The 17308-nt window shown below is 42.1% G+C and overlaps 1 protein-coding gene across 2 annotated transcripts in view; it reads right to left on the bottom strand.

The window, feature by feature from the left end:
- LOC133572007 (collagen alpha-1(XX) chain) overlaps nt 1-17308 on the bottom strand; it is a 152444-nt gene that overhangs the window by 113844 nt on the left and 21292 nt on the right. For both annotated transcript variants that reach the window (XM_061924624.1, XM_061924615.1), the window contains 2 exons: nt 13151-13249; nt 8919-9023 (listed from right to left, as the gene is read on the bottom strand). In XM_061924624.1, coding sequence (XP_061780608.1) covers nt 8919-9023; nt 13151-13241 — 196 coding nt within the window. In that variant the 5' untranslated portion in view covers nt 13242-13249. The remainder of the gene's footprint in view (nt 1-8918; nt 9024-13150; nt 13250-17308) is intronic.

Raw genomic sequence — 17308 nt, 5'->3', positions numbered from 1 at the left:
ATACCCAGAACCCCTTGCAGCACTAACTCTTCCAGGATGCTACAATTTACACCCCCGCTACCACCCCCACCATCTCCCGAATTCGGAGGTTGCAAGGTTGGCAAGTATGCTCTAGTATACTCTGGACTGAAGCTGTGTGCCTTCATTGTTTTTGAGGCATGTTTAAAAATAATGCACTTTGTGAAAGTCAAAGTATAGTATTTCCCATAGTTGTAGCGGGTATCAGGATTATCTCAGGGAGAGCATGTCCCAAATTCCAAGCTGAGGCATGTTAAAAAAAAATGATGCACTTTGTGACTTCAATAATAAATATGGCAGTGCCATGTTGGCACTTTTTTTCCATAGCTGGAGTTGAAGTTGTTCTCTTATTTTGAGAAACCTTGTTTTTTATTGATTGATTGAAACTTGTATTAGTAGATTGCACAGTACAGTACATATTCTGTACAATTGACCACTAAATGGTAACACCCGAATACGTTTTTCAACTTGTTTAAGTCGGGGTCCACGTTAATCAATTCATGGTAAAGTTACATTGTTTAATGCAGTGTTTTTCAACCACTGTGCCGCGGCACACTAGTGTGCCGTGAGACACAGTCTGGTGTGCCGTGGGAGATTATCTAATTTCACCTATTTAGGTTAAAAATATTTTTTGCAAACCAGTATTTATAGTCTGCAAATGACGTGTTGTTGTTGAGTGTCGATGCTGCCTAGAGCTCGGCGGAGTAACCGTGTAATACTCTTCCGTATCAGTAGGTGGCAGTCGGTAGCTAATTGCTTTGTAGATGTCGGAAACAACGGGAAGCAGCGTGCAGGTAAAAAGGTATCTAATGCTTAAACCAAAAATTAAAAAAAGGTGAGTGCCCCTAAGAAAAGGCAAGCTATGCAGAACAAAACTAACACTGGCTACAAAGTAAACAAAAACAGAATGCTGGACGACAGCAAACACTTACAGCGTGTGGAGCAGACAGGGTCCACAAAGTACATTTGTATATGACATGACAATCAACACCAAAATAGGAGCGCAAGACAAGAACTAAAACACTACACACAGGAAAACACCGAAAAACTTAAAATAAGTCACGGCGGGATGTGACAGGTCGTGACAGTAGACCTATTTTGAGACAAATGCTATAGGGATGCATGCTTGGTTATGGTTATGGTTTGAATTCATATCCGACAGTTGGGACAACGACTTTTTACTGTCAACTGAGTTTCGTTTTTTGACGATTTGTGCTAGTTAGGGATGTCCCGATCCGATATTTGGATCGGATCGGCTGCCGATATTTGCCAAAAATTGCGTATCGGCAAGGCATGGGAAAATGCCGATCCAGATCCAGTTTTAAAAAAAAACTCCGGTCCGTGTTTTCCAACGCACTGATTTAAATAATACATTCCACTTTTCTGCTGCTCCCTAATTTCCGTTCCGCATTTTCCAGCACACCTTCAACACATCCACAGGTCTGTGGATTCTCACGCAGTTGCTTTTAGCTGCTGGCATTACACGACAGGCTCTTCTCACTCTTTCCTGTGTCTCCCTCTCACAGACAGCAAGTGCACCTTCTTACACACGTCACATACTGTCACGACACACGTCACATACTGTCACGTCATACGTCACATACGTATACGCCCTCCCCGAGCAGAGCGGTAGCAGCATGGCTAACGTTAGCTGTGATGCTAGCGCAGCCGTGTGACCAACGCTCCCTCTAAGGTGCGCGCCTGTGCAATTTCGCACTGTTTAAGCGTCCTCTGCGCAAAGCAATTATATGCCACGCACAAAATCAAATAAAAAAATAAGCGCATAACAATTTTTGACACACGGACACGACAGAGAAATCCGTTTTCGTCATCATTGTTCAAATATTGTGACGTCTGTCGAGACGCTTATCTCCATTCGGTGCCACACGCCCACACCATCAAAATGCAGAGGCAAACATTTCCAGATCAACACCGTATGAAAAAATTAGTGATTTTTTTTAGTTGTGATTTCCTTCTCTGCATGAAAGTTTAAAAGTAGCATATATTAATGCAGTATGAAGAAGAATGTTTTAATGTACACATGCAAGCCTTGAAAGAACATTTTGAAAATCAAGACTACATTTCCTGCAAATGGGTGCATTTCTACCCTATATTTTAACTTTAGATTTATTCTCACATCAAACTCTTTTGGCTGTCTTTTTGACACTTACATCCGGCGCCCCCCTCCACACCCTGGATTATAAATAATGTAAATAATTCAATGTGATTATCTTGTGTGATGACTGTATTATGATGATAGTATATATCTGATAGTATATATCTGTATCATGAATCAATTTAAGTGGACCCCGACTTAAACAAGTTGAAAAACTTATTGGGGTGTTACCATTTAGTGGTCAATTGTACGGAATATGTACTTCACTGTGCAACCTACTAATAAAAGTCTCAATCAATCAATCAAAACACATAGAATCATCATATTGCTGTGATTATATGCATTCATTCAAGGCTAAGGCAAAATATCGAGATATATATTGTGTGTCGCAATATGGCCTTAAAATATCGCAATATTAAAAAAAGGCCATATCGCCCAGCCCTAGTTCAATGATGCCATTTCTGTTTGTCATGTATAATTTTGTCTATTTTGTGTTTATCCTTAAATAAACAGGTCAGTTTCTTGTTACCAACCATTGTGTATTATTCAAACTCCCCTAATTCAGCTGGCTAGCTGTTATGAAGAGTACTAAAACCCTTTTCAACATGATTCTGACAACTAAGTAGGCTAAATAACTTTAAACTTTATTACATGCTCGGATAGGCCAGTATCGGTCAGTATCGGTATCGGATCGGAAATGCAAAAACAATATCGGTATCGGATCGGAAGTGCAAAAACCTGGATCGGGACATCCCTAGTGCTGGTGGTGTTCCTCCGGATTTTTTCAACGCATAAAATGTGCCTTTGCTCAAAAAAGGTTGAAAAACACTGGTTTAATGCATCCAGGGAGGCATCACAACAAAATTAGGCACGATAATGTGTTAATTCCACAACTGTATATATTGGTATCGGTTGATATCGGAATCGGTAATTAAGAGTTGTACAATATCGGAATATCGGCAAAAAAGCCATTATAAGACATCTCTAGTTTTTATGTTTAATTTCGACGATGTCTGGAAAAAAAAGTTGTGACGACTTAAAGATCCATCCATCCATCCGTTTTCTACCGCTTGTCCCTTTTGGGGTCGCTGGAGCCTATCTCAGCTGCATTCGGGCGGAAGGCGGTGTACACTCTGGACAAGTCGCCACCTCATCGCAGGGCCAACACAGATAGACAGACAACATTCTTAAAGATATGTATTTAAAAAGTGTACATTTTCTAAAAGATTAATTAAATCCTTTTTAAGAGGGTGTTTAATCTGGGAACGCCTCCGCAAACGGCCAGCTTGCAGACAGACTCAAAAAGCGGGTTAAAAAAAGTACCTGTGGAGCAAAATATACGCAAAATTTCAACACAAAGCTTATCCAAAACATGTTTCATACACCAGTAGGAAGGGGTTTCAATGTAAAAAAAAAAAATACCATGGGTCCCCTCAAATCCACAAATCTTCTGATGTGAAATCAGACCACTTATCCATTAGGTCGCACAGATGGCTGAGTCAGCACTTTGACCCTGTTATTACCTACAAGTTGAAGCAAATACCTGAAGACCAGGTGGCTGAACCCATGGCTGGATTACTATAAGACGTGAGTTACATGTTGTCATACTTGAAAACCCTCCCGAATTTTCCGGGAGACTCCCGAAATTCAGCGCCTCTCCCAAAAACCTCCCGGGACAAATATTATCCCGAAAATCTCCCGATTTTCAGCCGGAGCTGGAGGCCACGCCCCCTCCAGCTCCATGCGGACCTGAGTGAGGACAGCCTTTTTTCACGATGGGAGGACAACAGGGTGACAAGAACTAAATCATCCAGACTAGAGATAAATTGTATTATTATGTTTATCTTACCTAAAAATAAATATATTTATTAATTTAAAAAAAAAAAAAACTAAATACATGTTTCCTATATTTTGCTAAAAACATCAAAATGAATTGTATTTTTTATTTTTTCTGACTCCTTATTACATCCAGCCATAGAATTATACATTAAAATAAACATATTTGAAATAATTAATTTTAAATTATCATAATAATTCATTTAAAATGACCATATTTAATTATTAAAATAATTGCTTGTTTATCAACAACTTTAGCATTTTATTCATTACATTTTGAAGCTTTCAAAAGCCAAGTTATGTTATATTCCTTAATATTTATTTATGCAAGTTTGAAGTATCAATTATCCATGAAATACTTGACTTGGTGAATTCTAGCTGTCAATATACTCCTCCCCTCTTAACCACGCCCCCAACCACGCCCCGCCACACCCCCGGCCGCGCCCCCCACATCCCGAAATCGGAGGTCTCAAGGTTGGCAAGTATGCATGTTGTATGAGCTAGTATTATTAACATACGTGTTATGTATTGGTCATGTGAAGTATATTTTGTGGTTAACTTCTTTTGACGCTTGCATGAATATGAGGAATGCAATCGTGTTTCTCTAAGCGTTGTCTGTAGGGGGGCTTGACCTGGGGCTGTTTGATTAGTTACATGGCTAAATCAAAGTTTTATGATGGCGAGAGCCAGCGTTACTGCGGACATGGCATCTGTAAATCTGAAAGTGTTGGCAAAGGCAGGTATTAAAAATAAGTCCATGTTTACATCCTAATTTCCCATCTTAAAGAGACATCTCTTGACAAAATTAGAATAAACTGGGAAGCAGAATTTGGATGACAATGACTGGAAATCTGCATGGATACAAATAAATGATGGCACATCTTGTACAAAACTTAATATTATACAGTTTAAGGTTGTCCATCGCACCTATTTTACTAACTCTAAACTTTTCAAAATGTACGCTAATATTGCAGACACATGTAACCATGTAATGTCAATTGACTCCTGCAAACATGACACACACGTTCTGGTCCTATCCCAGTCTAAAAGCCTTTTGGATTAATATTTTTAAACATCTTGCAGATGCAGTCAATTTTAAGTTGACGCCTTGTGCAGAATTGGCTACTTTTGGAATTCCACCAAACTATCAAAAAAATTCAGCCGACTTTTAGGGACAGTGTCGCCTTTGCATCATTCCTAGCTCGTAGAAGGATTTTATTGGAGTGGAAATCACAGTTTGCCCCCAAGGCCTCTCTATGGCTTAAGGACCTCATGTTTTTCTTAGATCTAGAGAAAATTAAATATAATCTGAGGGGTACACCAAAACAATTTGACTTGACCTGGGGCTGTATGATTAGTTACATAGCTGAATTAAAGACACTGTAGGACACATGTGACCCTCACTGTTGACAATGAACCTTTCCGCTAGAGGCTAATCTTTCCTGTGATAAAATGGCAACCAAGGTAATCAGAAAGGTCAACAAACGAACAAGATTTCTCTATAGAATCTCCTCTCTGGTCAACAAAAGCACCATGAGGATTCTAGCGGGAACTCTCGTTCAACCCTTTTTCGATTACGCGTGCACCTCCTGGAACCCTAGCACCTCCAAAACCCTCAAATCTAAACTCCAAACATCCAAGAACAAGCTAGTCAGATTACTTCTAGACCTCCACCCCAGATCCCACCTCACTCCTACCCACTTCTCCAAAGTGGGCTGGCTCAGGGTGGAGGACAGAGTAAAACAACTTGCACTGAGCCTAGTCTATAAAATCCGCTACACCTCCCTGATACCGAAGTACATGTCAAACTACTTCCTTAACGTAAATGACCGCCATAACCACAACACCAGGGGGAGCTCCACTAACCACGTTAAACCCAGATTCCGATCTAACAAAGGTCTTAACTCATTCTCTTTCTATGCCACATCAATGTGGAATGCGCTCCCAACAGGTATAAAAGAAAGGGCATCTCTATCCTCCTTCAAAACCGCAATAAAAGTACACCTCCAGGCAACTTCAACCCTAAACTAACACCCTCCCCGGATTGTTAATAATCAAATGTAAACAATCAAATGCAGATACTTTTCTTATGCCTTCTGATCTCTCTCTCTATGTCCACTACTTGCTGTACATATCCTACCAAGTCAGACCTACACTGTTTCAATATCCATTTCTCTGTTCTCAATTGTTGATGACTGATGATAACAACCAAACTTAACCCACACCCAGAATTGTAAATAATGTAAATAATTCAATGTATACACCCTGATGATTATCTTGTGTGATGACTGTATTATGATGATAGTATATATGATAGTATATATCTGTATCATGAATCAATTTAAGTGGACCCCGACTTAAACAAGTTGAAAAACTTATTGGGGTGTTACCATTTAGTGGTCAATTGTACGGAATATGTACTTCACTGTGCAACCTACTAATAAAAGTCTCAATCAATCAATCAAACCACTTCCTTCTATTGAATTAACAGAGTAAATGAAACCAAATTTCTAGGTATAATGATTGATGATAAATTGAACTGGAAATCTCATGTAAAAAAATATACAACATAAAGTAGCAGGAAACACGTCAATAATGAATAAAGCAAAACATGTTCTAGACCAGGGGTCGGCAACCTTTACCAGTCAAAGAGACATTTTGACCAGTTTCACAAATTTAAGAAAACAATGGGAGCCACAAAAATCTTTTGAAATTTAAAATGAAATAACACTGCATGTATAAACCAAGGGTCTCAGACACGCGGCCCACACCTTAATATGAAAATTGAATGTTAGTGCGGCCCGCAAGTTTTATATGAATGGCGCTTGTCAGCGTCATACTTGTCAACCCTCCCGATTTTTCCAATAGACTACAAATTTCAGGGCAACTATTCTCTCGAACGTGCCGGATGGTACAGCATTTGGCGCCCACTACAACCAGCGTGCCGGCCCAGCCACACGTTGTATGGGGCTTTTGCTTGCTCACATAAGTGACAGCAAGGCATACTTGGTCAACAACCACACAGGTTACACTGACGGTGGCGGTATAAAATACTTTAACACTCTTACTAATAATGAGCCACACTGTGAACCCACACCAAACAAGAATGACAAACATCCGCACTGTAACACAACATAAACACAACAGAACAAATACCCAGAATCCCATGCATCCCTAACTCTTCCGGGCTACATTATGCACCCCCGCTACCAAACCCCGCCCACCTCAACCGATGCACGGAGGGGGGGAGAGAGTTATGTGTGGGGGAGCAGGGTTGGGGTGGGGTGGGGGCAGGGTTTGGTGGTAGCAGGGGTGTATAATGTAGCCCATGGGATTATGGGTATTTGTTCTGTTGTGTTTATGTTGTGTTAAGGTGCAGATGTTCTCCCGAAATGTGTTTGTCATTCTTGTTTGGTTTTGGTTCAAAGTGTGGCGCATTATCCCTCCATCAGTGTGTGAATGTGTGTGTGAATGGGTAAATGTGGAAGTAGTGTCAAAGCGCTTTGAGTACCTTGAAGGTAGAAAAGCACTATACAAGTACAACCCATTTATCATTTATTTATTATTAGTAAGAGTGTTAAAGTTGTTTTATACCGCCACCGTCAGTGTAACCTGTGCGGCTGTTGACCAAGTATGCCTTGCTGTCACTTACGTGTGCAAGCAGAAGATGCATACAACAGGTGGCTGGGCTGGCACGGTGTTCGTACAGATTGTAGAGGGCACTAAATGCTGTACCATCATGGCACGCCCTTATTGTTAATGTTAGGGTGAAAATTGGACAATATTAATCCCGGGAGTTTTCTGCGAGAGGCACTGAAATCTAGATGTCTACCGGGAAAATCGGGAGGGTCGGCAAGTATGCAGCTGAGCCGCATCAGAGTGATCAAAGAGCCGCATGGGCTCCGGAGCTGCGGGTTGCCGACCCCTGTTCTAGACCAAAAATCACTTCATATTCTCTACTGCTCGTTAGTGTTACCATATCTGAGTTATTGTGTAGAAATATGGGGAAATAACTACAAAAGTACACTTCATTCATTAATGCTGTTACAAAAAAGATCAGTTAGAATAATACATAATGTTGGATATAGCGAAAATACAAACCCTTTATTTATTGAATCAAAAATACTGAAATTCCACGACATAGTGAATTTGCAAACAGCTAAAATTATACACAAAGCAAACTATAACCTGCTACCCAAGAATATACAACAATTCTTCTCAACAAAAGAGGAGAAATATAATCTTAGAGAAAAATGTAATTTAAAACATTTGTATGCACGTACAACACTTCAGTATATCAGTATGTGGAATTAAATGATGGAATGGATTAAGCAAAGCAATCAAACAATGTACTAATATGATCCACTTCAAGAAACTCTTCAAACTTAAAGTGTTTACAAAGTACAGAAGAACCATGATAAACATTCTCAATTTATTTCATCCTTCCATCCGTTCATTTTCAAAATAATCTTACTCATCCCACCATATGAAATGTAACTTGCTTCACCGAGTATTATTCATGTATTTTTATTGTGATTACTTATGGAGTATGTTGTGAATAAATTGAGAACAGGAAGTGAACAAAAGTTTTAGCAACTGTTATGTAAAAGAAAAGGGGTAGGATTAAATAAGCTCTGCTTCTTCCTACTCCTTTTCAAACATGTTGAAAAGAGAAACTGGAAATTGTGATGTATCATGTTGTATGCTTGCATGTTCCAAATAAACTCAAAGTCATTTTATCCTTTTTTTGTTTTTATTCAGTGACACTTCTCTGTATGTTATTTAATTTTCTATCTGCTTGTGGTGAAGAGGATATGTAGGAAATGTATTTATTTTTTTGGCGGGTGGGGGGTTGTCTGTGTTTCTTAGTACCTGTATTATGATTTCCCTATCAAGTGAATAAATAAATATATATATATATATAAATAAAGAAATCCATGGATCTGACCTGAGATGGGTCTTACTCGGACTTTGTAGGCCTGAACGGGACTGTCGGCCTCCTTCCATTTCATCTGCAGTCTGTCTTCAGACAGCACCGACAGCTTAAGACGACCTGGACCCAGACATAAAGAAGACAGACGTCCCATTAGAAGGTGCTGCGAGTGCGGTTAAGCAACAGGAATAAACTTCAGAAGCTTTTCTCCGCCTCAAATCCATGTCTTTGTTTCCACATTTGCATGATTTCCGAGCAGGACTTTCCCCAACAAGCAGCATCTTTCATCTTGCTGCTTTCCCCACCCTCTTTCCCCACAGCTGCCTTCCATCCGTCAAAGCACGCCCTGTCCTCCCGTCCCCTCAAGACACAGGAAGAGGATGCTCGCTGGGGCCTGAGAGGTCAAAGGGCGTGACAGAGTTCCTGTGTGTCCGTGTTTTGTGTGTAACATGTGGACGGGTCATGGATGGAGCATGGCGGGACAAAGAAGAGCAGGGAAGAGTCAGCATGTTCTTGGTACTTCTGTGGATACTATACCATGGATACTCTATCATAAATACTACATATAGATACCATAGTACGTGGATACTATACCATGGATACTCTATCTTACATACTACATATAGATACCACAGTATATAGATACTAGAGATGCGCGGTTTGCGGACACAACCGCGGAGTCCGCGGATTATCCGCGGATTATCCGCGGGTTGGGCGGTTGAAATAAAAAAAAATTAGATTATATCCGCGGGTCGGGTCGGGCGGTTGAAATGAAAAAAAAATTAGATTTTAAATACATTCAGGCGGGTGGCAGTTAAACCAATTCGGAAATATATATACATAGTTAAATGTTGTTACCCACATACGAAAAACGAGCAGGCACCTGCAGCACGCCACAACAGAAGAAGAAAAAAAAAAAGAGATGGCAACGCCGGCAGCAAACGTGGTACGCGACAAACTAAAAAAGGGAATACTAAAGACCAGGGGAAAAAAAGTCCAGAAAAGTTCAGCGTGGACTCGTTTTTATGAGGTTGTAAATCAGGATGATAGTAATGCTGGCTACGTGATTTGCAAGAGCTGCGACGCTGTTTATGTCTACGACAGTCACAAAACCGGGACATCTAACATGGTGCATCACATTTGTGCAAAACCCCGAACCTCCACAAACACCCTGAGCATGAGCAGTTTCGTCCGCCGTGATCCCAGAAGAGTGCCACAGGATGTTAAAACAAGGCTTACAGATGCATGTGTGAACGCAGCTGCCTGCAGCAGTTTGAGTGGCGCGAGCGCGCTTGGAGGTGCGCTCAGTGCGGCTCCCAGATGATTGCGCACTGGTGTGCGTCTGCGCCGTGACAGCGTGGCACGCATTGAATGTCTCTGCTGCATTGGATCAGTCTCCTTTCTTTAACAGGCAAAAGCTTTATAACCTCACTAATGCCTTGCATCGTCTATATTAGATATATAACAACGGGCGGATGGCGGGCGGGTGCGGTTTTGATTAAATGTTAGTTCGGGTGGATGGCGGATGGTTGACGACTTTTGTGATGCGGTTGCGGATGAAATAATTGCCTATCCGCGCATCTCTAATAGATACTATACCATGGATACTCCTTACTGTACATGGATACTATACCATGTGTACCAAAACAGTAGTACCTTAACTTACGGGCTTATATTGGTTGAGTGATGGAGCTCTTAACTCAAAACACTTGTAACTGAAATCAATGCCCTTCATTGAGATGAACTGCAATCAATTTAATTGGCCCGAATGCAGCTGAGGTAGGCTCCAGCTCCCCCCGCGACCCCGAAAGGGACAAGCGGTAGAAAATGGATGGATGGATGGTGCTTGGCCCCCCAAAACAGTAACATGTAACATGTATTTTAAGAAAAAAAAAGCAAACTTTGAGATAAGACATGTTGTACAATAGCAATACAAAAGAATGTACTACTAACAACTACAGTAGTTTTATGAAGTAATGTAATTATAATGTACGGCATTCTCCTTCCATATGCTTCTCCGTCAAACACGCCAGCAGCAGCAGCTTTTCCATATTTTTATGGATAAATGTCAGCCATTTGGATATGATTTTAACGTCCTTGGCTGGCGTTATCGACTCATTCTGCTGATGATATGCTCAAATTGCTCAGGTTTTTGAGGGTTTCTTTCTTTGATTCAATGAATATCATCCACTTCTCAGCACTGTCCCTCACACTTACTTTCTTCCTTCCAATGCTTGGAAAAATAATGTTGATTCCTAGCCATAAAATATTATGCTAGAGAGTACGACCAGATGCTTGTCACTCAAATGTTTGCTGGCAACTTAAAGCATAACAGACCACTCTTGTCTCAAAACACTCTTAAGTTGGGGGACTCTTCAGTTAAGGTACTACTGTACTTTCTCATACAAACCCCGTTTCCATATGAGTTGGGAAATTGTGTTAGATGTAAATATAAACGGAATACAATGATTTGCAAATCCTTTTCAATCCATATTCAATTGAATGCACTACAAAGACAACTAATTTGATGTTCAAACTCATAAACTTTATTTATTTTTTTTGCAAATAATAATTAACTTTGAATTTCTTGGCTGCAACACGTGCCAAAGTAGTTGGGAAAGGGCATGTTCACCACTGTGTTACATGGCCTTTCCTTTTAACAACACTCAGCAAACGTTTGGGAACTGAGGAGACACATTTTTTAAGCTTCTCAGGTGGATTTCTTTCCCATTCTTGCTTGATGTACAGCTTAAGTTGTTCAACAGTCCGGGGGTCTCCGTTGTGGTATTTTAGGCTTCATAATGCGCCACACATTTTCAATGGGAGACAGGTCTGGACTACAGGCAGGCCAGTCTAGTACCCGCACTCTTTTACTATGAAGCCACGTTGATGTAACACGTGGCTTGGCATTGTCTTGCTGAAATAAGCAGGGGCGTCCATGGTAGCGTTGCTTGGATGGCAACATATGTTGCTCCAAAACCTCTATGTACCTTTCAGAATTAATGGCGCCTTCACAGATGTGTAAGTTACCTATTTCTTGAGCACTAATACACCCCCATACCATCACAGATGCTGGCTTTTCCTCTTTGGTCCGAAGGACACGACGTCCACAGTTTCCAAAAACAATTTGAAATGTGGACTCGTCAGACCACAGAACACTTTTCCACTTTGTATCAGTCCTTCTTAGATGAGCTCAGGCCCAGCGAAGCCGACGGCGTTTCTGGGTGTTGTTGATAAACGGTTTTCGCCTTGCATGGGAGAGTTTTAACTTGCACTTACAGATGTAGCAACCAACTGTAGTTACTGACAGTGGGTTTCTGAAGTGTTCCTGAGCCCATGTGGTGATATCCCTTACACACTGATGTTGCTTGTTGATGCAGTACAGCCTGAGGGATCGAAGGTCACGGGCTAAGCTACTTAGGTGCAGTGATTTCTCCAGATTCTCTGAACCCTTTGATGATATTACAGACCGTAGATGGTGAAATCCCTAAATTCCTTGCAATAGCTGGTTGAGAAAGGTTTTTCTTAAACTGTTCAACAATTTGCTCACGCATTTGTTGACAAAGTGGTGACCCTCGCCCCATCCTTGTTTGTGAATGACTGAGCATTTCATGGAATCTACTTTTATACCCAATCATGGCACCCACCTGTTCCCAATTTGCCTGTTCACCTGTGGGATGTTCCAAATAAGTGTTTGATGAGCATTCCTCAACTTTATCAGTATTTATTGCCACCTTTCCCAACTTCTTTGTCACGTGTTGCTGGCATCAAATTCTAAAGTTAATGATTATTTGCAAAAAAAGAAATGTTTATCAGTTTGAACATCAAGTATGTTGTCTTTGTAGCATATTCAACTGAATATGGGTTGAAAAGGATTTGCAAATCATTGTATTCCGTTTATATTTATATCTAACACAATATCCCAACTCATATGGAAACAGGGTTTGTACTTTGCCCCGAGCTAGATGAACCTGTCCATGTATACACCTACCGTTTCAGCTTTGTAAAAACAAGATAATGCACGCTTCGCTACACATCTTAAAAATGCAGCCTGAAGCTCTTACAACTGTCAGTCAGACCATAATAATTTCTGAAAGTTAGCCTAAGATACTTCAGGAAAGCCTGAGAGTTGACCACAAATGACCTCAAAGTTCTGATCCCAAGTCAGACGTCTTGTCCATTCGTCCTCGCAGCGTGCTGAGTCAGCCCAATGACCTCGTCATGATGCCGTGTTTGACAGACTCTACCTTGGCCATGAACTTGTGCTGACAGCAGCAGGACGGCGCACAGGAAATGGAACATGATCCGGTGAAATGATGATGGGAGATGAGGGGACATAATGAGACCTGAAATCATACCAAAAAAAACATTTACTCTATGTAGGTTGTTCACACACAATGGGTTTATCATAAATATATACTGTATATACAGTACGGGCCAAAAGTGTGGACACACCTTCTCATTCAATGTGTTTTCTTTATTTTCATGACTATTTACCTTGTAGATTGTCACTGAAGGCATCAAAACTATGTATGAACACATGTAGAGTTATGTACTTAACAAAAAAGGTGAAATAACTGAAAACATGTTTTATGTTCTAGTTTCTTCAAAATAGCCACCTTTTGCTCTGATTAGGCAAAGCGGCCAACAAGTGCTAAACACCTCTGGGAACTCCTTCAAGACTGTTGGAAAACCATTTCAGGTGACTAGCTCTTGAAGCTCATGGAGAGAATGCCAAGAGTGTGCAAAGCAGTACCGTATTTTTTGGATTATAAATCGCAGTTTTTTTTCATACTTTGGCCGGGGATGCGATTTATACTCTGGAGCGATTTATGTGTGAAACTATTAACACATTACCGTAAAATATCAAATAAGATAGAAGAGGAAGCGGCGCATTGTCTACCTTTGGAGTTGGCAGAGTTGTTTAGAAGCGACACAGAGGAAGAAGATTTCATGGGATTTAGCGATTAGGAGTGACAGATTGTTTGGTGAACGTATAGCATGTTCTATATCAGTGGTTCTTAGCCTTGTTGGAGGTACCGAACCCCACCAGTTTCATATGTGCATTCATCGAACCCTTCTTTAGTGAAAAATAAAATGTTGTTTTTTTTCAAATTCAAGGTGGTTCCTCTCTTTAAGAAGAGGAACCGGAGGGTGTGTTCCAACTATCGTGGGATCACACTCCTCAGCCTTCCCGGTAAGGTCTATTCAGGTGTACTGGAGAGGAGGCTACGCCGGATAGTCGAACCTCGGATTCAGGAGGAACAGTGTGGTTTTCGTCCTGGTCGTGGAACTGTGGACCAGTTCTATACTCTCTGCAGGGTCCTTGAGGGTGCATGGGAGTTTGTCCAACCAGTCTACATGTGCTTTGTGGACTTGGAGAAGGCATTCGACCGTGTACCCCGGGAAGTCCTGTGGGGAGTGCTCAGAGAGTATGGGGTAACGGACTGTCTTATTGTGGCAGTTCGCTCCCTGTATGATCAGTGCCAGAGCTTGGTCCGCATTGCCGGCAGTAAGTCGGACACGTTTCCAGTGAGGGTTGGACTCCGCCAAGGCTGCCCTTTGTCACCGATTCTGTTCATAACCTTTATGGACAGAATTTCTAGGCGCAGTCAGGGCGTTGAGGGGATCTGGTTTGGTGGCTGCAGGATTAGGTCACTGCTTTTTGCAGATGATGTGGTCCTGATGGCTTCCTCCGGCCAAGATCTTCAGCTCTCACTTGATCGGTTCGCAGCCGAGTGTGAAGCGACTGGGATGGGAATCAGCACCTCCAAGTCCGAGTCCATGGTTCTCTCCCGGAAAAGGGTGGAGTGCCATCTCCGGGTTGGGGAGGAGATCTTGCCCCAAGTGGAGGAGTTCAAGTATCTCGGAGTCTTGTTCACGAGTGGGGGAAGAGTGGATCGTGAGATCGACAGGCGGATCGGTGCGGCGTCTTCAGTAATGCGGACGCTGTATCGATCCGTTGTGGTGAAGAAGGAGTTGAGCCGGAAGGCAAAGCTCTCGATTTACCGGTCGATCTACGTTCCCATCCTCACCTATGGTCATGAGCTTTGGGTCATGACCGAAAGGACAAGATCACGGGTACAAGCGGCCGAAATGGGTTTCCTCTGCCGAGTGGCGGGGCTCTCCCTTAGAGATAGGGTGAGAAGCTCTGTCATTCGGGGGGAGCTCAAAGTAAAGCCGCTGCTCCTCCACATCGAGAGGAGCCAGATGAGGTGGTTCAGGCATCTGGTCAGGATGCCACCCGAACGCCTCCCTAGGAAGGTGTTTCGGGCACGTCCGACCGGTAGGAGGCCACGGGGAAGACCCAGGACACGCTGGGAAGACTATCTCTCCCGGCTGGCCTGGGAACGCCTCGGGGTCCCCCGGGAGGAGCTGGATGAAGTGGCTGGGGAGAGGGAAGTCTGGGCTTCCCTGCTTAAGCTGCTGCCCCCGCGACCCGACCTCGGATAAGCGGAAGAAGATGGATGGATGGATGGAAGAAAAAGTTATGTTTTTTTACTGGTGCATAAAATGAAGCGTGCATGAACATCACCTTGTTCAAAGAACAAAACCAACACAGTGCATGAACTCACAACAAATTACACACCTTACACACATTACCATGAATTGATTAACGTGGACCCCGATTTAAACTCGTTGAAAAACTTATTGGGGTGTTACCATTTAGTGGTCAATTGTACGGAATATGTACTGTACTGTGTAAACTGTACTGTGTATTCTCTTCCTTTGCGATCTGCTAGTAAAAGTTTCAATCGATCAATCAAACAACCTGCAAATCAGATGGAAAATTAGAGGGAACATTGTTTGGGGGTATCCACAATACGCCGATAGGGAGAAGTTTTTATTTACACGATAAGTCGGATGTGTCTTTACCTCCGTGGCGGAGGCTCCACCGAACCCCTAGGGTTCGATCGAACCCAGGTTAAGAACCACTGTTCTATATGTTATAGTTATTTGAATGACTCTTACCATAATATTACGTTAACATACCAGGCACGTTCTCAGTTGGTTATTTATGCCTCATATAACGTCATACTTGCCAACCCTCCCGGATTTTCCGGGAGACTCCCGAAATTCAGCGCCTCTCCCGAAAACCTCCCGGGACAAATTTTCTCCCGAAAATCTCCCGAAATTCACGCGGAGCTGGAGGCCACGCCCCCTCCAGCTCCATGCGGACCTGAGTCCGCTTTCCTACGATATAAACAGTGTCCCTGCCCAATCACGTTAAAACTGTAGAATGATGGAGGGCGAGTTCTTGGTTTCTTATGTGGGTTTATTGTTAGGCAGTTTCATTAACGTCCTCCCAGCGCGGTAACAACACACAAACCATAAAGCAGTTTGTCTGCCGTAAACAGCAATGTTGTGACACTCTTAAACAGGACAATACTGCTATCTATAACATCAATAACATATACGGCTTTTAGAGAGTGCAGTGCACAACTGCGCACACAACAAGGAGACGAAGCAGAAGAACGAGGAAGATACAGCCATGGCGACGCCGACGACGAGTAAGATGAAGAAATACGCTTTGTTGCACCTTTCCTGCCTGAGTCCGGCGATTAGTTGCAAATCTTGCTTTATTGATTGCTTGCACACAGCCAATCCAACACAAAACAAACTTGTCTCCGCCCGCACTCACGCTACCGCTCCCTCTCTTCTCTCGCCCACACACTCACTGACGTCACTCACCTCACATGCTCACCTATTAAAGGGCCACACACACACATACGCTACTCTCATAACAGCTTGTAAGTTCCAAGCCGCAGCTGCGATTGGACCTGGATAGCCTCCGGGAAGAAGTAGTGGACTACCAAGTGCTTGGCACTGAAGATCTTCCTCAAGAAGCGAAGATTGACCGGTTTTGGGCCATGCTAGGGAGAGATGGAAGATTCCAGTCTCTAATGCATTTGATGAAAGCACTTTTGTGCGTGCCACACATCAATGCATCATCAGAGAGGGTGTTCAGCATGGTTAGAAAAATAGTGACAGAGAATAGAACAAGGATGGACAATTCAACCCTTAACTCAACAATGAGTAGATGAGTGTTATGTGTGTGTATATGTGTAAATAAATGAACACTGAAATTCAAGTATTTATTTTATTTATATATACATATATATATATATATATATATATATATATATATATATATATATATATATATATATATATATATATATATATATATATATATATATATATATATAGCTAGAATTCACTGAAAGTCAAGTATTTCTTAGATATATATATATGAAATACTTGACTTGGTGAATTCTAGCTGTAAATATACTCCTCCCCTCTTAACCACGCCCCTAACCACGCCCCCGCCCCACCCCCGACCACGCCCACCCTCCTCCCCCTACCTCCCAAAATCGGAGGTCTCAAGGTTGGCAAGTATGTAT

Source organism: Nerophis lumbriciformis, linkage group LG01, assembly GCF_033978685.3.
Source record: "Nerophis lumbriciformis linkage group LG01, RoL_Nlum_v2.1, whole genome shotgun sequence".
Taxonomy (NCBI): Eukaryota; Metazoa; Chordata; class Actinopteri; order Syngnathiformes; family Syngnathidae; genus Nerophis; species Nerophis lumbriciformis.
Note: the sequence above shows the minus strand (reverse complement) of the source record. Positions and strands in the feature narration are given on the sequence as shown.